Genomic DNA, 21,280 nt, shown 5'->3' with positions numbered 1-21,280 from the left:
CCACCCACGGTGGTTCATGAGCCCCCGCGCGACACGCTCAGCACGGTTTATGTGTGAAGGGGTCTGTGTCAGGAGAGAACAAGACTGCCCTCGCTCCCGTCCGTCCACATGTAAATATCATATGTTAGATGGGTTTCAGGACTCAGACTGATCGCCGTTTAGCATCTACCTAAACCGCCTGCCTCTAGTCTGACCTCAAGAAGTACTTCCTGTTTCAGGACTTGGACCCCAGAACACACACCAGTGTCATTGGTACGATCTGACCTACGGAGCCCTCAGATGGTACAGCCCTAGAGCCAGAGTGTTTTAAATGGACCGGACCGGTACTGTACCTGCACGTCTTCATTTTGAGATGGCGAGAACCTGCACTTGTCAGCAGAGATACAATACTTTCACTTGCAGAGTACCGTCACTTCTCAGAAGAAAGCGAGCCCAAGTACAACGATGCCAAAATACCTCCACCTTGCCCTGGAACAGTAGAGATACGTTGTCACCTCACTGAATCCCACAGGAAGGTTTCCTAATCGTGTTCTATGCCCATTCAGTCTTTCGCCTCTCTGCGGTGACTGCAGACACAACTGCCGCCCACAGATAGCTTATAGGTGGAAACGCTTTCTGCTCCGATTGTGTAATAAGATGGCCGCATGCACGCATCCGGGATTACTGTGTACACATGGATGAAAGACATAAGCTCCTGTGAGGACGCGCCTTAGCCCAACATCCCCTAGGTTTAACAAGCTCTCCAAACATTGCTTGTTTGTTACCGCCCTGTCTCCATTTGGAACGGCCCATCCAGACTGGATCTCACGGCTTGTTTATCTAACACGCCTCCTAAAGATAAGAAATTGCTTTGCAACAGCAGCAAAGCAAACGAGCCAGTCAGGATGGGCCGTCCTAAAAGGCGAAGGGTGGCAACAAAAAAGCCACATTTTCAATGGAAGGCCACCGTTTACCATAAACGATGACGCCTTCCAATGAAAATGAGGGGCGGGGCTTCAGCCCTCTTCTCAAAGTCCTCCTTCACAATAAATCTCGCCGAGCAAACGGAACATGCGCTGCAACGCTAAGTGAGACCTTAAAAAGCACATAAAATGGTTGGCTCAATTGTGAGAGCAACAATTTTTCAAGCGCTATTTATACATCTCCGAGGCTTAGTAAAATAGACACAAGGCAATAGTGGGGTGAGAGCTGCTGTAATGCCTAGTTTTAAATTTCAAGTGACAATTTACAAATGGGTTCTACTTCATCCAGTTAATGCCATGTGGGTTTTTGACATGTAGTGAAAAGCAGAGACAGCGATTCAAGCTGAAGCTTGGAATTAGTCCCTAATGCCACTGTTTTACATGATGTGTGTTGTTTTTATTTGATATTTGTTTTATTTAACCAGCTTGGACTATTTTAAGAGATTACCTTGGATTACCAACCCGGAACATTAAGAGTTGCAGAAGAGACACTGGTAAACGGTAGCAGTCATTACAAACCTATCTAACCCGTAGGGTCAGCACCCCACAACCTCACAGTTGCTATAAGGAGCAAATTTAAAGCATATGTGTGACACCTAAAACACACTATAAACCAGATCCTATTGCGAATATTAGCCAGCATTCTTGCTAAGAACTTCTCCTATTGGACGTGTGGTTGAATCTACATTTTAAATATCAGAGTCTAAATGAAGAGCATTTCTTTCCAAAAGCAATTGTAAGAAATTGCAATATAATTTGGGGTGGGAGACTACCCACTTCAAGAAATAATCACAACCCTTGTGAGGGTGAACCCTCAAAGTCACTAAATTAACCTGAGTTCAACACCCTGGTAGCGTCGGCACTTAGCAGACTGCCTCAACTTAGATGCAGAACAATAAAAGTTCCACACCGAATTAGAAACAGAGTCCAATTTAATAAACAAAATGACACAAAAATCCAATAAGGGGAACCAGAGATATGCATTTTTAAAGGTGCAGGAGAAAAGGGCACCAAAAATCAAACCAAAAGCCAATTATAGTCGAGGACCGAGGCCCAATTTCATGAGATCCACGGGTCGGATAGACCAACCAGGTTTATCCCAGTCAAAGGTTTAACCTTCTGACCCAGTCTTTTAAGTCCAGATCCACCACAGAAGTACACTTTTAGAGCCCCTCCAAGACCTCAGGGGAACCACTTATAGACTCACAGGGTGTCAGGTAGAGGCTACCAGCAGGGTCCAGTCCAGGTCCAGTTGCCACTGGCCAGCTGGGTATTTCCAGGAAAAGGCCTCTTGCAGCTTGTCTTCCTGTAGCCACAGTGGAAGAAAGGCAACTGATCCTTAAAATCCACTTTTTTGTCCTGTGTATAAGAGCAAGCAGGTCCAGTCCTTCAAGGATTCTCTCATGGTTTTACCCCAAAAGTAAAAGTTCCCAGGGCCAAGTGTCAGGACATTTTCAAGATGGCGATCGTCTTCAGCCACAGCAGACTTGGGCTCTGATATCTGGGGTGTGTGTCATAAAATGGCAATTTAGTTATTTTTCTAGACGGTACCTTTCCCGAGATACAGTATTAGCATTTACTATTGATTCCCAGTGTTTCTCTACAGGCCAAACAACTTTCCTACAAAAAAATTAGCTGTTGAGGGCTAGTCACTGTAAGGAAATGCTAACTTTAAATTTCTACATGTACTACTTCTAAATACTAGGCTCCCTGCCTTTTGAGCAACAAGACCTATATAGGGGTGACCGGTTCATATTACTATCTGTCAAAGGGGGTTTATTTTGACAGGTTGCATTGCATGTTTTGCACTGTTACAGTCAGGATACAATGGTTGGCATTACGTAATGTTTGCCCTGCCAGTATAGGTTCTGTAGTCCACTAATAGCATGTAACTTCCAGGTCCTTGGGAACATTTTGTACCCTATACTAAGGACTTATAGGCAAGGTAAATATATCAGTTCAGAGTAAAAAAATTCTACCATGTTTAAAGGGGAGCTCAGGCCCTTTACGTCTGGTTAGCAGGGTGTATAATGCACAAAGTTCTAAAGCAAAAATCTAGGATCTAGCAAAAGGTGAAAAATACAGAGTGACCACACAGAAAAGGTGTATTTCCTACACTAATCAACACATTTCCTTCTGCCGCCACCTTAAGAGGTGCCTTTTCTCTCAGTAGCTTTATGAAGTTGGTGTTGTCCCGGATTAAGGTAACATGAGTAGTGTCAAAATATTTTTAAATATCTACCTGACATATATAGTTCCAAGCAGTTGCACAATTCATTCTGCTATGATATACTGAATACATCAAAATCACACTAGACCTTGAGAAACCTATGACCATTGATTTTGAAAAGGCCTGCTTTTTCTCTAGGGAAATAACAAGATGGGCAGACCAATGACAATAGATTTATAACTTGCAGATTGCAGAAAATAACATTTTTGAGAGTGGCCTGAAAGCCAAATGTTATTCCAAACCCGGGAAGTGTATCTATACATTAATTAAATGCACCGGGCGGTTTTAGAGTAGGAGTGTTGTGTGGTAGATGAAGAATGGTTGGCGAGGATACTCTTAGAGCCTTTTATCCAGCACTGACTGGTGTCATAACATATGCTGGATACTGGCCCTAGTGTATTCGCACTTTGATATTAGAAATCAAAAATGTTCTTAAAGTAACAGTAAGACTCAAAAGGTTAGCAGGCTCTATGTTGGCCTAGATAAAGTAGCTGATGCAGCGATTTTCAAAGTGTACTAGGGGTAAACTTGCCTATACAACCATTAGGTTTCACCTGCGACAGCAAATGCGCTGCGTGCGCTCTCGCTTGGAAGAGATATTGTATACAACAGGGGCTTGCAGCCCGCCTGTTGATTAACATTTGTTGGCTTCATGGTCACTGTTATTTGCTGTCTTCTAATTGCCCAGAGCATGCTGGCTTCTCTTCGTCTTCTTTCGGCAGGAGCATGGACCAAGTACTGATTGCTTCAGCTTGATTGCTGTCCTTCCGCTGGTCATTCTGTAATTGAGGTACTACTTTTATTCTTTTTTCTTCCCAGTTGTTCTTGCAGCAATTTGCAGCAATGTTTTATTATGCCACATACACTTTAAAGAAGCCCTTTCCTCCTTTGAAATGGCTGTTTATTGTGACAACAGATGTTATCTGCTTTTAGTGTGACAACATAGGTTATCTGTTTCCAAACTTATTTTTTCATAAGACATGGGCGCAATCGCTTTTTTTATGTGATAGTATTTTTTGTCAAATGTAATTTTTTTCTTTTCACACATTCGGAGATTAACTGGTTTGCTCAGAATCCTAGGGGTGTTGTGCCAAGACCTAACACGCACCGGCAAAGCCAACATGTCTCACCTTTCAGACTATTGGCTCTGCTATTACCTTTTGTTCATGCTGTACATCATGGGCATTGCCGACTGTGGCAATTATTTGTAGCCATGCTGTATAACAACGTGGCTGCTGTATTGCATGGCCAAAAATAATAATTAATAAGGACTCTGATGCATCCAGCACTGTTGCACCTTTTATAAACAAAAAGTGCATTAGCCCTGTCTGCATCATATAGCTTTTTATAAATTAGATTTAGCCACATTGCAAAGTACCCATGCTGCTGTACAGAGTGGCTACCTACAAAACATTGTCCAAGCCAATAGCTCTCATAGGTGAGACCAATTGGCTTTGCCAGTGCTTGTTTTTCTATGAATCTTTGTCTGAAAACACCCTGCAGCCTGGTCTAGCCAATGGATAACTCAACTGCAGAGCTGTCCATGGTTATAGAATACAGCACAGGAAAATCCTTTAGACGGAAGGCTTGGAACAGGGTAATTCATTGCCTCAGGCATAAGATGGAAGCTGTGTTTGTTAAAAAGGATGTCTGTAATGCCACAAAGCAACTCACTTAGGGAATTTAAATATGGCGAAATATCGACAGTTTGGAAAGAAGCAATATTCTTCCAAAGCTGGAAGACTAGGTTATGTTGATTAATATTTATGAAGGCTCTCAAGTCTCTCAATTTTGGCACATATCTTTAAGTTTTACTTTCTGTAGTCTCTACAGTCAAGCCAGGTTGACAGATTATGGACTGTAATATTTGCAGCTGGAGGAGCCACTGTAGGCCATTCTCCAATGCTAAACTGCGGAGCAATGGATATCTTCGCAATTGTTCATTGTAAAGACCTATATAATCTATAGTCCATTGGCAAAGTAATTATCTAGAAGAATTAAAAAAAGTTGTGTGAACTCTATTAACCATTTCATAACAGTAGGGTATAGTAAAGCCCAATCCTAGAATAAACTCATTACCCAGCATGAGAGAAGTGCCAAGATTGGTATGTGTGGGCTGATTTTGAGATCACACAGGGACTAGGAGTCCCACCCGGCTGTGTAACCCTGCTTCGGTTGGAGAAATTTAAGTGCGCATGTCGGTTTGGCTATCCTAAGACAGCTGGCCAAACCGACATGCGCACTTGCAGTTCCCACCACTCCTCTACCCTGCTGCAGCTGCTGTCCATCAGGATGGCCTCACCCCGTCCTAAGACTGGCTCAGACGCTCAATCAGCTTGGCTGGATGAAAAATACAATGATAATAACATTGTTTTATTATCATTTCATTTTACATGCTCGAATTTGCTACACATTGATACGCACTTTACTTGCTTCTGCAGGTTGCCATCGTTTATTTTAAAGTCCTGATGAAGACCCGCATGATGATTTAATATCGCTTATACTGGGTTGAAACGTCGACGACAATAGCTAGGACCAGTTCAAGACCCGGTTTCACACATATCTTGATTTATTCGTGGAAACTGTGTCATTGTACCTTTCTTCATAACTGGCCCCCCTTTTTATATCGTGTACATAAAAAATCTTTTGTATTCAATTTTTGTACATATTATGCACAACTTTGTCACTTATGTCACTATTTGACTGATTCACGAATTCACTTTATGGTTTACAACTTTGGTAACCGTGCTTTGCTATAAATGATATGGGTGTCAATATAAATGATGCAATTTATATATAAAGAACAGCATGTCACCCACCAAATTTGATTTCACCGTGATTTGTATTTTGTCATTTGTTTATGCGATGTGTACCTTATAATTTATGTGGTCCTTTCAAAAAGGGAATACTCTTCTCTATGATTGATTTCTTCATTTTCTGATTGATAAATTCAGTGTTTTTCGATCAATCCGTAGAACAAAGTAATTGTTTGATCATACCCGACAGAACCATTGTTTTCTAGAATATTCATACCCAGGTTCTGAGGGACACAGGGTTACCCCATTGTTCAGGTAATCGAATTTGCTGGCTGTCAGGCAGTGGGTGACGCCCCTCCCCCTTAACAGAGGAGCCACCTTTTAAATAATAATAAGTCAACCATGTGTAAGTCTTGTTGCCTACAAAGCAGGGTATGGTATTTAAAAGTAGGACATGTAGAAATTCAATGTTAACATGTTCTTATAGTGACTAGTACCCAAAAGCTGTTTTTCACTATGGCAAGCCTAGCTGCTCTATGCACAAAGCTACAGTACATTACAAATCCTAATACTGTATCTTGGCAATGGAACTAACTAGAAAAATAATGTAACTTCTATTTTTAGGTCTCGCCTGACCCAGCGCATGCGCTGGTCTGGCGAGACTTATTGAGAGGGCTCCAAAAAGTGCTACCAGGCCAGCCTAGAGCTACAGTGCATGTGCGCGGGCGCGCGCGCCGCTTTTACCGCGATTACTTTCACTTTCAAAGCGGCCGCTTTGATGTTTGATCGCGATCACTTTCACTTTCGCCAATAGGTCTCGCTTTTGGGACCTTATAAGTGTTTAGTTATGCAACTGTTGCATGGCTAAACACTTATAAGGTCCCAAAGGCGAGACCTATTGGCTATGCCAATGCTTGTTAATATAGCCTTATAGCTGGCGTATTTGGATATACTGGCCATTAAAGGCCCCCTCCAACGTATAATTCGGCTCAGGTCTTTAACAAGGGAGCAGGACTTTAATGCCGGTATATCCCAGCTATGGAGGGCTGTAAGGCTATTAGAACATTCCGCCACTAGAGGGCAGATAAAACAAAGGCCTCACGGAACCAGAGGGGATTCAAATCCCCTCGGGCTCCGTGAGGCCTTTGTTCACAGCAACAGCTGTGAACATAACATTGGAATGTTGATGCTCTGGGCGTCTACCGGCCATTAGAAGCCCAGAGCACTTCATTGTTTTCAATGGAGCTTCCAACATTCCAATGTTCTAATAGTTATTAAAGCTCCAATCCAAAAGTGAAGTCAAATTTTTTAATAAATATCAAGGAACGGTAGAAAGTTACCTTTTCCCTGTCTGCCTGAAGATTCTGGAGGCTAAATTTGCATTTGCTCTTCCACTTCTGCCAGCCAGTAATTGGTTTCTGAATAGCTGTGAACTGCATCCCAGGAGTAAACAATAAACTCCTCAGAGCCTCCCAAAATATGAGGGTGGAGCTCTGAGCATCCTTTTTTATATTACAGTACCAAATCATTCTGGAATGTCAGTTCCTGCTTGACAGGTCTGTTGGGGTTACAAATAACACTTTGGGTTGCACTTGAAAGGAAGGGAACCTGAATGCATAAACAACTCTTGTGTATCCACGGTCAGGTTGCTGGAAAACTCTAGTTTTGTTGTTCCAGACTTTTGTTGTTGGGTTTAGTGTGGGTACACTGATTCCCCCAAACTGAATTTTAATGTCAGATATGGGAGGACACTAGGTTTGAGTCTCACAGGGAGGGACAAGGGGCTTAGTAGGCCAGGTATACAGGCCCCAAGGATACTGGTATGCTGTTCCTATAGAGGACGGGATGAGGAATGTGACAGGCCACGTTAGTATTGTCAGTTACAGACAGGTGCTAGATAGGACAAGGCAGTGCGTGCTCGTCAAGGGATAGCTCCAATAGTAGGGTAGGTCCCATACTAGGAGCCATCCAGACTAAAATTGGTCTTTCTTGCAACACCAGCGAGCTGCCCTGCTTGTCTCTGTTGGGGCAGAATCACCCCCCCTATTTAGGTACATGATCTTTCCAGAAGGTATAATTGTACCTTTAGTTTTCACTGCAAATTAGGACTACTGTTGAATCCCGACTTGAGGGGATGTGACTTTTTACAAATTTTTGGCAAAGTCTTTACACGCCTCCCACTCTGAGTAGATGAGGATAAAAAGTTCCTGATGTAATGCATAGATCCATACGGACTGAATAAGGCATGTCGACCCCCTGCACAACTCGCTAATCCAAGAACTGAGACGGGTTTAATCCTTCTTCCTCGGTCTACGACCTCTTAGTCTGTTTTTTATTTTTTAAAATTTTTTATCCATGGCCCAGGTACTCCTCGAATAAATTGTCTTTGGAGAATCCAGGAGTCATTTTTAACCACACGCACACAATTCCACTTCTACTCACCATACATTGACATCTTCCAAAAACATCCTGTAGCTTCACGACGGCAAACTGAGAAGACCTCCGGCAAAGACCTCCCCTGTGGGGCCCGTTGGGCATTGCAGCGCTGGCCCAACGAGGAGCTGCCCTATGATGAAGCATGACACCCCTCGGGGAGTGTGAGGGCCCTTGCTCCTTGTTGGAGCTATCCCTGGCGAAGCACGCCTTGCCTTGTCCTATCTAGCACCTGTCTGTAACTGAGAATACTAATGTGACCTGTCACATTCCTCACCCTGTCCTCTATTGGAACAGCATACCCTTTCTCTTTTACCAGGACACTAGGTTTGCCATACTATACACCCCACATACACCTCCAATCCTCTGAGTCCAAGTTTGGCCAGGCCAAAGACTTTCACCATCTTTAAAATGCCCATAATGGGTAGGGTTGACCAAAGGACCTTAAACCCCATTGGTTAGGGCATGCCCAGGAGTTATTCCCACCCACCAGCCCATGCCATTCATAAATGTAGCATTTTCAGGAACCTACTTCAGAACACGTCTGGGCCTGAGGGTGATCGGAAGAGAACTTAGCCGAATGTCTGCCACCTGAGAAAAGCCTAGAAGACTGGACCTGCTCTCTCTTGCACCTAGGACAAAGATGTGGATTCCAATGGTCGTAAGGCGGACCTCCTGTTAAAGCTACAGGGACACAGAAAGCTTCTAGAGGCCTTTTCATGCCACTGCCAGGCTGACTAGTGACAAATGGACCTGGACTGCACCCTGCTGTTTGGCCTCTGCCCGACACCCTGTGAGTCTCTAAGTGGCTCCACTGGGGCTTTTGGAAGTGTACTGCTATGGCGGACTGAGACTTAAAGTATAAAAGTCACAAGGTAAAATCTTTGACCAGGAAAAACCTGGTTGGTGTATCCAACCTGTGCTCCATCGCTATCAGTGCCATGTTGCGCCTAGGTTCCGGTCAACTGTGACCATTGACTGTCACTGGCACTTTGTGCTTCTTGGCACTATTCCTACTTGAAACTTTAGAAACTCATATCTCCAATTCGCCTTATTGGATGTTTATCATTTTGGAATCATTTTGTTTATTAGATTTTACTCTTTTTTTCTGAATCAGTTTGTCATTTTTACTAATTTCAACTTTATTACTGTTTTGGAAATGCATAATTACTGAGCACACTGGCCTAAGTTAACTCTGTGTGCTTTATGCCACAGCTACCAGAGGTTTGAACTCAGGTTAATTTAGTAACTTTGCAGGCATACCCTGACATGGGTTGTGGTTTTATTCTTTGATGTGGGTGGTCATCCACCCCAAATAATGATCCCATTTCTTACAGTATCCCTAAAGAAAAGCGCACAATCATACATTACACACATGGCTCGTCTCACATCACGTGTCAGCATTTGCTCATTTACTTAGTACAGATTCTCAGGTATGGACTCTACAATAAATGTACACAAATATATATAGTACATGATCATTTTCATGTGAGATTCATCTCGGTAAGTAATACCGGTCAAGTGCAAAAACATGTTAACATTAACTGAGCAGTGGTCAATCTGCATATATTGTGTGGGAAAGAGCACTGTGCCTTCTTAAGTCCGATATTAGCCATCTAGAATGTTTGCATCAAAAAGTAGAATTTCGTTTTCAAATATAGTTTTCATGCTTACAAAAAAAATAATTGAGAAAATAAAGATTGGCTTCCCCAAAGCTTTGGTACATTATTATCAGTCCATTGGAATTATGTGATTGTGCGGCTGCTGTGTTTTACCCATGATTATGGATCTCCCGCATTATCCACATAATCCATCATCTGCTGCATAATCTGCAGGTTTTACCCCCCCAAAAATGTGTTTCTAGCTAAAAACGGTTTAAAACTTACTAAAGATGCCGCAACACAGTGGAAGGCCCTTTGCAAAGGTGACTGGTCACCTATCTCTTGCTTGTTGATATGTTTGAGCATCAAACTGGTACTAATACGGTGCAAGCTATGCCCAGACAGGGTTAACAAGTGTAAAAATGACAGAATATTAAAGTGCTAGTTTCAGAAATGTGCCGCATTATGCCACATAATTTGCCTCTTCTTGCCGCATAATTTAGTCAACCCTGCCGCATAATTTGGCCCACTCCTGTCACATAATTCCAGTGGCCCTAATTATTATACACCACTGCACTGCCTTTGGTTTTAATTATAAATGTCGGCATTACAACTAATTCAATAAATAAACTAAATAACTCCAACTGACTGAGTCGCCACTAACAAACACATGCCCAGGGCTTTTATGGTCACACCAAGACCTCAGAAGAAGGTCTGGTACCCATTGGTACCACCTACTGGCTCTATTTGGAATAAGAAAACACACAGGGGCTACAATTCCTTCTAGCATATCCATGAGCTCATTGAATCTCAACTTACTTCGTAGGCGTGAGCCTCTATATCTACCAGAAACTCGTCGACGTCCAGCAAAGACTTGTAGTAGTTCATGTACCTCAAGGTCATCTCGTGCTTGGGGTTCTTCTGCAGGTAGGTGTGAGCTGCTGAGACAGCTTTTTCGATCTTGTTGGCCTAGAAGAAGGATACACACAGATCTCCATGAACTGCAGCATTTACAGTCTTTGGGAACTTGACAAAAGCATGATTCACGGGAAAACATCATTGGATTTCATTTTTATTTTGTTGCTGAAACAATTCTGTTTTTGGACAAATTTAAGAGTCACGGATGTTAATTTGTCATCTGCCCACTAAATAATTATATTTTCTTTGATAATTTCTTGCATTTTAACATCTAGAAAGTACAGCGTTTTCTTCTAATTAACCCAGGCTTTTTTCAAATTTGTTAACAAAAATTGACTGATCAATTAATAAGCAGCACCCCTCCCCAGAAGAGAAGATGCACTGGTGCGCCAGGTATAAAAGGCTCAACCAATGTAAACAGATGTAAAGCAGGGCAATTGCAGCTCAAACTTCTTGCCCAGTTTTTAGTCTAACAAATTTTTACTTGCACCGTTCTTTCACATACCTGTTGGAAATAGGAAAAGTTATGGATTTTGTTGGGTCTGATATCTCAAGGGTTTGGACCAAATGTTAACGTTTTAAGAGAAAAAACAGCATTTCCTTGTTGAAAGCATTAAAGGTAATGTGGCCATTGGACCTGGGGAGCAGTGGGTATGTGCTCCTGGGGCTATGACTCTGTTGAATCTTGTTCCTGTCGATCGCATGGAACTCCATTGATGTCACGCTGCCTGGAGCGATGACATCATAGGATCCCATGTCGGACGTTGGGGGCGGTTTGTGCCTGACTGAAATGGGAGGTTGCTATGAATAAGACTTGAAGAGCTTTCTTACCTTGCAGCAGAGTGTCCTCATTATTACCGCATTATTTGGCGACAGGTGAGATTTCCGTGGTCGGGCACTGATTTCACGTCCTGCATCATCTGAGGAGAGCGGCCACAGCCAAGCTTCGACCGAGGCCTGGAGAGCTGCTCCGATGTACCTGTGGCCTGAGTATATGGTGGAAAGTCTGTTCCCTGTGTTCAACAGGGCGGCGTCCAGTGGAGCGGTGTCCAGTGGAGCGGTGTCCAGTGGAGTGGCGTCCAGTGGAGTGGCGTCCAGTGGAGTGGTGTCCAGTGGAGTGGCGTCCAGTGATGTGGCGTCCAGTGGAGTGGCATCCAGTGGAGTGGCGTATGATTATTTGGAAAAGGGAATCGTCAACTATCACGCCACTTCCTCTTTGCTTCCAGTGGAGTGGTGCCAGCTTCACAATGCCCCGCGCTTGCCTGCCACTGTGTGGTGAAGCTTTCAATATTCCTGCACAAGTAAATTGGGCGAGAGCAGGCGTGGATTCTTTATTTAGTTTCATCGGTGTTCTTTTGAAATTTCGAGATGCTTGCCCTGCCTTGGTGAATACCCAGCCACGTTTTTCTGACTTACTCACTTAACAGGGGTGTGACATCTGGGACATTTGTACCTCTGTTCCCTGGGTTTATTCATGAATGCCAGAGACAGTGTGAGCTTAATTGTGACTCTGCCAAACCTTATCTACTCAAAAGAAAAGTGAACTATATGCACCCCTTGATCTGCTCAATTCTCCTGGTGTATAACATACTGACATCCTACATTCCCACTCATATCCTTGTTTTATTCTCTCACAACGCCATCCAGTTCATTTTGGAAGCAAGAGTTTTCTTTATCAACATGAATATCAGCCAGTCGATCACTGTTCCACTATCATTTCTGTCGCAACAAGGAGAACCTCCCATCGAATGGGAAGATTGGTCTGAAATTTTCAACAATTATAATTTGGCACTGGGAGGTACCAACTTCTCACCTGCACGAAAGAAGGCAATCTTGATGGGTTGTTTGGGCACTGAAGGACAACACATTTTCAAATACTTACCTGAAGCTCATGAACAAAATGGTGACATTATAGAAGATGTTTTTAAGGAAGCTAAATTGAGGTCAAAAATTTGCTTTGTTAAAACTGTTAATACTGTAATGAGACGTCACAAATTCTATACACAACGCAGAAACCTGGGGAAACTATCAATAAGTTTGTAGCTCGGTTGTGTGAATTGGCAGCTAAATGTAAGCTTGTCCCCATGACTGAGGAAATGATCAGGGATCAACTCATCGATCAATGTAGTAGCAAGAAGATTGTTGTAACTTGTCCCGTTCCCTCTTTCCCTCTTTCCCCTTTCCCCCCACCCTCCTTCCTCACCATATGGGATGGCCCAGCTGTAGAACGTTGGGGTTGAAGCTCAGGTTAGAATGTTGGAGAGTGAGTTGGAGAGGCTGAAGGATCTGTTGGATTAAACTCCTACACTTGAACTATATTGGTTTTGAATCGTTATTTGCAACATCTTTTTTTGGTGACGAGTTCAACTTACCGTGCTGGGACGGTTGGATCCTTTCCCCAGTGTATTCTGCCTCTCTTGGTCACTGGCTGGTCCGCCATTGCTGCTGTGCTTCCTCTGCTTTAGCCGTGGGTCTGCTCTGCCCTATGTCACCGGTGTCTGCTGTGCTATCGTTTGCCTGCCGATGCTGTGAGGGGTGAGTCTTCTTCGAGTTGCGCGGTTTCCTGCTGTGGTGTGCCCACTTACGCTGCACCCGTTCTGCTGGTACATTGCCTCCGTTGCCTGTGATTACTGGAAGCGGCGAACGTTACTTGCTCCCCACTCCTGAAGCTCTACGAGAGATTGCCTCCGTGGCCTGTGGTCCCAGCGCTGTTGTGAACTACGGATGTGGTTTCCCATGTCTGCGAGTGGCCCGAGGTTTCCATGACCCCCTCACTGGTGAGTCCGTCTTCTCCAGCGCAGTTGCTCCTCATGTTCGGCGTTATTTTCACCTAAGGATTAACACCTGTTTCTGTGCGTCCTGCTGGTCGGCTCCTTTCGTGGACTTTTTGGCTACCGTTGCTTGCTTTGAGACGCAGTGAGGTGTCTGTGGGGCGACGCTTGTCTGTTTTCCGTTTCCTGAAGGGGAGTTCAAGATTCATCGTTCCGCCCCTCACATGTGACTTACTCAACGGAGGACGCTCGCAACCGAGACACTGCTCCTTTCCTCATCATCACTGGCTGTGCTCCGCCTGCTGGGGAAACTTTATTATTCACCTTCGACGCCCCTGCTTATGATTCTCCTCATACTCAGTGATTTCAGCCTGCCACGATTCTTTTTTGCTGACAGGCTCAGCTCATGTGGTGATACTTGGTCAGAATTAATTTTGGCATTGTTCCTGATTGGTTTTCATTTGCCTATTACCACATATTGTGGAGTTATCAACGGTGTTGGACTGTTTCTCCTCTTCTCCTCTTTTGGTTTACGCTTTCTCCTTGGCTCTTTTATCCTTTTCTTTCTTTTCTTGTTTCTATTCCTTTTTCATCTTTATTTTTTTTATTTTTTCTTCTTTTCCCATTTTGAGATATAATGTCTGCATTTGCAATGTCTCAACCTCCTGCGTTCCTTGATGATAGTGGGGATCCCCTGATTCCATGGAAAAAATGGGTAAACTTATTTGAATACTACATTATTGCCATAGGTGGTGACAGATTTTCTGCTGTGCGCAAACAACATGTCCTTCTGCACAATCTGGGGAAACAGGGGAGGGAAATTTTGACGACCTACCTGATTCTATTGTTGAAAATGCAAATGTGGGGACGGAAAGCGAGGGGGATGTCCAGCATGATGTTTATCAGTTAACATTATTGAAATTGGAAGCGCAATTTGGGGACAAAATTAATATTGTCTTAGAACGCCACAAGTTTTTCTTGCGTGTTCAAGGGAAAAATGAAAAAGTGATAAATTATATTGCTGTTTTGAGGGGTTTAGCCTCTACTTGCGTGTTTGGTATTTTAACTGAGTCTCTAATTAGGGACCAGTTGGTGAGATGTACTAGTAACAAAAAAATACAAGAAAGACTTCTAGCTGAAGCCCCAGATTTGAAACACGCTATTGATATTGCTAAAAGTATAGAGCATACAGCTTATTGCATGAACGAGATGAAGGAAGCAGTAGAGGTTAAGCAAGTAGCGGAAAGCTCTGTACACAAAATTTCTGGTAAAGTCACCAAACACAAGCCCCCACTCTCTGATCCTGAATTACACCATGCAACAGGTAACAAACCTAGGGGCATATCAACAACAACCGGCGATAATTATCGCTCAGCGCTCTTAGCGTGAGGATAATTATCGCCGGCTAGCGTGAATTTTTATCGCTGAGATAGCGTGCTATTAGCAACGCTTATCTCAATAGCGATAAAAATCTACACGCTAACAGGCTAACGTGAGATTATCGCTGGAAACCCAGCGTTAATCTCACGTTACCTTGTTGATAGGGACAGGCAAACTTAGCCATGATATCCTCCTTCCATAGGATATCATGGCTAAGTCTGAAAATTAGCAGACGTAAAAAAGCAGCGTTAACCGCGGTTAGCGCTGCTTTTTTTGTCTCTAACAGGGTTAGCGTCATTCTTGATAATAGGAGAAATGTCGCTTAGCGACATTTCTCCTATTATTTTACTCTGGAACGCCCCCTTTGCATCTCATTAGAGATGCAAGGGGAAGCTTAGAGTAAAAGGGTGCTAACATGCAAATTTGCGTGATAGCACCCTGTTGTTGATAGGGCGCTAGTTTTATCTCTGCTTTTTTGGCTTTTAAAGCCAAAAAAGCAGAGATAAAGCCCTTGTTGATATGCCCCCAAGATGCTACAGGTGCGGTAATCCCAATCACCTTGCCAACTGTGTTAATTGTCCTGCAAGAGGCGTTATATGTAGCAAATGTAAGAAAAGAGGCCATTTCTCAAAAGTGTGTCATGATGCAAAAAAAAGTGTCACCCACATGATTATGAGTGATCCGGATCCACAGCTCCTTAGCGAAGATATAGTTTTCCAAGTTTCCAATTTTTCTGAATGCAGTAGCTCTTCCTACCCTAAGTGCGAGATATTGTTGGACAATATTAAGTATGAGGTCTACGCTGACTCTTGTTCCCCATATACACTCGTAAATGAAGCTATGTTTCAAGCGAATTCAGGGGCACGTATGTACAGTCTTTTGCCTCCAGACATCAAACCAGGGGGGTATAACCAAGATCCCATACCACCTGTGGGGATGCTACTGATGAACATTGACTTTAAAGACAGATCGACCGTGGGGAAGGTTTACATCACAAAAAATGGGTCTAATCTACTAGGATGGAAACATCAAAAGGATTTAGGAATCAAACTAGACCCTAATGCACCTGAACCCGTATACCTGATTGACAGGTCCAACGTTGGGATGGAAATTTGCAATACATTTCCAGAGGTATTTACAGACAAACTGGGACTCCTAAAAGGTTTCCTTCACAAAATCAAACTGAAAGCTAATGCTAAACCTATCGTCCACAAACCAAGGTCCATCCCACTTTTGATAAGAGAACCACTCAAGAAGGAGCTGGACAGATTGGAAGAGTGCAATATCATAGAAAGAATTGAGAGTTCAGAATGGTTGGTGCCCATCGTGGTAGCCGCAAAGGGTGGTAGCAAGGGTATCCGTCTATGTGTGGACCTTAGGGATTTGAACTCTAATATTTGGGTGGACCGACACCCTCTACCCAACATCAACGAAATGCTGTCTGCCATCCATGGAGCAAAAGTCTTTACAGTTCTAGACCTATCCTCAGCATATCACCAGGTCGCCCTCCATCCGGAATCTAAACCTCTCACTTCTTTCATAACCCCGCACGGGGCTTATCAGTTTTCCAGGTTACCTTTTGGTCTGGCATCTGCTGCGGCAGTATTCCAACGCGTCATGCAGCACATACTGCAAGGTCTTGGGAAAGTACTCTGCTTCCAAGACGACATCCTGATTCATGGTTCATCAGCAGAAGAGCATAATAAAACTCTGGAATCAGTGTTGTCCAGACTCAGTAAAGCTGGTTTCACCACTCAGAAAGACAAATGCAAAATCGGGGTGGAATCTGTGGTCTATCTCGGTCACTCTATCTCAAGCGAGGGAATCAAGCCCAAATCCAATTTGGTGGATTCTGTTAAGCTAGCCCCAGCGTCCAACAACAAGGATGAACTTAAATCGTTTCTGGGTTTAGCAGAATATATGTCCAAGTTCGTCAAAAACTTTGCAGATCAAGTGCGTCCTCTCAGAGAGCTGCTGAAGAAAGGATCTAATTTTGAGTGGAATCAACAGTGTCAATCAGCTTTCCAACTCATCAAGGAGGCCATTGTTGAGTCACCTATTCTGAGTGCTTTTGACCCCAATGCCAAAACCACTCTGACCACAGATGCCAGCATGAAGGGGTTAGGAGCTTCACTTACGCAGAGGACAAATGGACAAGAGACAGTGATTGCTTTCGCTTCTAGAACATTGAGAGATGCCAAACTAAACTACTGTACAATAGAAAAAGAAGCTTTGGCTTGCTATTGGGCCATAAACCACTTTAAGTATTACTTATGGGGTATCCCATTTTCATTGAGAACGGACCACAAACCTTTACTTCCGTTATTCTCCACCAAACGCCTGGAAAATGCCACTCCCCGCATATCTAAATGGGTACTGAGTCTACAAGGTTACAACTATTCCATGATATATGTTCCAGGAAACGACAATAGGGTAGCGGATTGTCTCTCAAGACTACCTGTGACCAGAGGTGATCCTATGCAAAACCCACCGGAGGAGACCATCCTTTTGGTTGAAATTCCGGCCATCAATCGTAAGGAATGGGAGGAATCCTTAAGAGAAGACAGTGACCTTGATGCTTTGAAGAATATGATTTGCACAGGATGGCCTGCAAACAAGTCTGAGGTGCCGGAATCTATCTGTCAATTCTGGTCTGTGAGAGATGAACTGTCCATTGTAAAAGACCTAATTTGTAGAGGAAGTAAAATCATTCCTCCAAAGAATATGTATGAACGTATAATTCAGATCGCACATGAGGGCCACCCGGGTAGAAGCATGACGAAAAGCAAGATCAGGCAAAACTACTGGTTCCCAGGTATGGATTCTCTAGTGGAGGATCAAGAAAAGAGTTGCGTGGCTTGTGGTTCCAGTGACAAAACCAAGGTTGTCCGCAAATCACCACTTTTCCCAGTAGAAGTCCCCACCATACCTTGGGACAAACTGGGTTTAGATATAATTGGTCCTTTGAATCTCCTGAACCATTCTCAAAGATTCATGTTTGTTCTCATTGACTACCATTCCCATTGGATTATAACGAAAATGGTATCTTCCATCACTACTGCTTCGTTGATAAATTTTTTGAGTGATACCTTTTCTAAAGAAGGTATACCAGGCGTTATAATAACTGACAATGGGGTCCAATTTGCCTCAGAAGAAATGAAGCAGTTTATGTCCACACTATCCATCACACATCTTAGGTCCCCGCTCTACTGCCCCAAAGCTAATGGACTGGTAGAGAGGGCAAACAGGATGTTAAAAGACACTATTCAACTTGCACTGAGCTCACAGGTACCGGTGGAGGAGGCCATTAGGAAAATGCTGTGGTCGTATCATACGACTCCCAATGCTGTAGCAGGTGTTTCCCCGTTTGTGTCACTCAAAGGGAGGAACCCGGGTTCTAAACTCACTCCCAACCGGCTAAATGGGGGATCTACTGTTTGGGTGGACAGAGAGGCAGTGCTGGGGAAAACTCATAAACATCAACAAGACTACAAGCACAGGTACGACAAACATTGGGGAGTTTAAAAAAAAAGGTGGAAGGAAGGCCAATGGGTGGTCGTTAAGAAACCCTCCTTGTCTAAATCCAAGATCTCCTCATTTTCCAAACCTCTGAGGATAACTCGCGTTCACAACAATTCAGTATTGCTAGAAGATGGAAGCACGTGGAGCATGGACAACATAGCTGGTTGTCCAAGCATCACTGGTTCCAAGCCCACCATTGGAGACGAACAAAGCATTGCAACGTCCCTTAGTGATGAGCACGAAACTGCAAGGGTAAGGAGACCTCCAAGTTGGCAAGCTGACTACAAGATGTAACCCTAGAATATTCTTTTTCCTTTATTGCTCAAGTTCTATCTTCTGAGGGTTGCTCTGTGATATGAAATGTTATAGAGGTATGGTTTTGCATTTCTCCTGTATTTTTTGTTTTATCCTTAGGTATTTGGGATTGTGTATACAAACTCACTTTTGTATGTTTTGGGAAATTCTCCTTCTAGTAGGGAGATGTGTTGTAACCTGTCCCGTTCCCTTTTTCCCCTCCCCCCCCCTCTTTCCTCACCATATGGGATGGCCCAGCTGTAGAACGTTGGGGGCTGAAGCTCAGGTTAGAATGTTGGAGAGTGAGTTGGAGAGGCTGAAGGATCTGTTGGATTAAACTCCTACACTTGAACTATATTGGTTTTGAATCGTTATTTGCAACAAAGATACAGGCAAGATTGTGGGCCATGTACTACCCAAACCTTAAAGATGCAATAAAAATATCCAAGACTGTGGAGGATTCGGAGAGATGCATGAAAGAAATGTAAAAAACAGATTTTAAATCTGATGGTGCTGTAGCTAGGTTAGATGATGAAGGTGATCTAGTTAATGATGTAGGAAAAAACTCTATTTAAAACCGTAAGTGCATCCAAATCCACAGGGAAAGGTACTTTGGGAGAAATCTTGGCCCACTCTGAACTCACAGAAAAGTCAAGTCACCCGGTCCTGTCATAGATGTGGCAGTTTCTCACACTTGGCGGATTCCAAGAACTGCTATGCCTTTGGAACAGACTGTTATAAATCTGGAGGAAAAGGTAATTTCTCACCAGTTTTCAAAGCCTCGAGCAAAAGAGTTGCTTTTCTGGAGGAAGGGAGTGACGATACTGAACACAGGGTTTTGATGGTGGAATATGATGAGAACCAAGCTGAGAAAAGGAAAGTACGAGCTAAGGCTGACTTTAAGATTAATGACAAAGTGTCCGAGTTGATGGTAGATTCAGGCTCCTTATACACCATTGTTCCCAGGCACATATTTGATTTTTATTTATTTTTTTATTTTATTTTACAGACTTTTATATAGCACGAACTTGACCCGAATCGGGTATCAGAGCTCTTTACATAGCACCAGTTGCATTACAAGAAGACACATCATTTTTTTTTTTTTGTTAGGCACGGGGAGAATAAGTGATTTGCCCAGAATCACAGGATGTTCAGCGTCATTGCCGAGACTCGAACCCAGACTCAATGTCGACCACCCTAGCCGATAGGCCAACTCCTCTTCCCTTTGATGACTTGTGGTCGAAATAAAAATTGGAAATTTCAGATGTAGTCCCGAAAGGGTATCAGGGAGCTGACATTGGTGTCATGGGGTCCTTCACTGCAGAGATAGTATTAAAAGGTTGCACGACGAAGGGTAAAGTTTATGTGGCGGTATCTGGACCTCCAATATTAGGGTGGTCCCACCAGTATGATCTGTACATCACCGTAAATCATAGAGTCAGAGAACAAGTGTTGGTAGTTGAAGAAGAAGAGTGGGAAGAGCTATTCAAGGGGTTTGTTTGAGGATCATATCAGCAAAATCAAAGACAACCAACATAAGATAGTTTTAAAGGAGGATGCCCTTCCCGTAAGGCACTGTCTTAGGAAAGTTCTGCTAGCTACTCGCCCTGGAGTCAAGTCCATCATCAATCAAATGCTCAGAGACAAAATCATCAAACCAATAGAAGCATCCCAATGGATATCGCCGGTTGTGATCACCAAGAAGACGGATTCTTCTCTTAGGTTTTGTGTAGAATTGCGTAGCCTGAACAAAGAGTAGTGATGGGCTGTTTTCCACTGCCTAATATCAACAAGTCTGGGAGGTGGAGTATCTAGGCCATTTGAGTACTGGGGAAAGTATAAAGCCTAAGTTGAATTTGATCATCGCAATTGTTAATGCTCAAGTTCCCAGTGACAAAGACATATTAAGTTTGTGAGGGACTTTGCTGAAAAGTCCATTCCATTGAAGGGCATACTTAAAAAGGAAAGAAGTTTTAGTGGGTAAAATCTAACAGATGGGGTGTGAGCAATTCAAAATGGACATTGTAAACGCTAATTTGTTGGTCCTTTTCAATGTGGTTTAAGAACGTTTCTAACCGTTGATGCCAGTGTGCATGGTATAGGGGCCGTTTTGTCTCAGGTGCATGGACGTTCTGAGAAAATTGTGGCTTTTGTGTTGCAGTTCTTAACTGAAGCGGGGGGAAATTATTGAATTATTTAGTGCGAAGCGCTAGCAGCAGCATGGGCTACCAACTATTCAGTGTGTTTTTGTGGGGTGGGAAAGTTGTTCTGAGAACTGGCCATGAACCACTATCACAAGTGTTAGGACCCAATGGATCTACCAGGTGTTCAGGTTGTTTAGATAGGTTGGCTGCAAAGTTACATGAGTACGATTACATAATTGAATACCTACCAGGTTGGAAGAAAAGTGTAG

General features: G+C 43.3%; 1 protein-coding gene across 1 annotated transcript in view; it reads right to left on the bottom strand.

Annotated features, from left to right (window-relative positions):
- Window positions 1-21,280, bottom strand: part of LOC146869676 (endoplasmic reticulum protein SC65-like) — a 123,159-nt gene that overhangs the window by 28,162 nt on the left and 73,717 nt on the right. Inside the window, exon 2 of the mRNA XM_085609966.1 lies at window positions 10,802-10,951. Within this exon, the coding sequence (XP_085466092.1) occupies window positions 10,802-10,951 (150 nt within the window). The remainder of the gene's footprint in view (window positions 1-10,801; window positions 10,952-21,280) is intronic.

The sequence above is a fragment of the Triturus cristatus genome, chromosome 1_1 (genome assembly GCF_964204655.1).
Source record: "Triturus cristatus chromosome 1_1, aTriCri1.1, whole genome shotgun sequence".
Lineage (NCBI taxonomy): Eukaryota > Metazoa > Chordata > Amphibia > Caudata > Salamandridae > Triturus > Triturus cristatus.
Note: the sequence above shows the minus strand (reverse complement) of the source record. Positions and strands in the feature narration are given on the sequence as shown.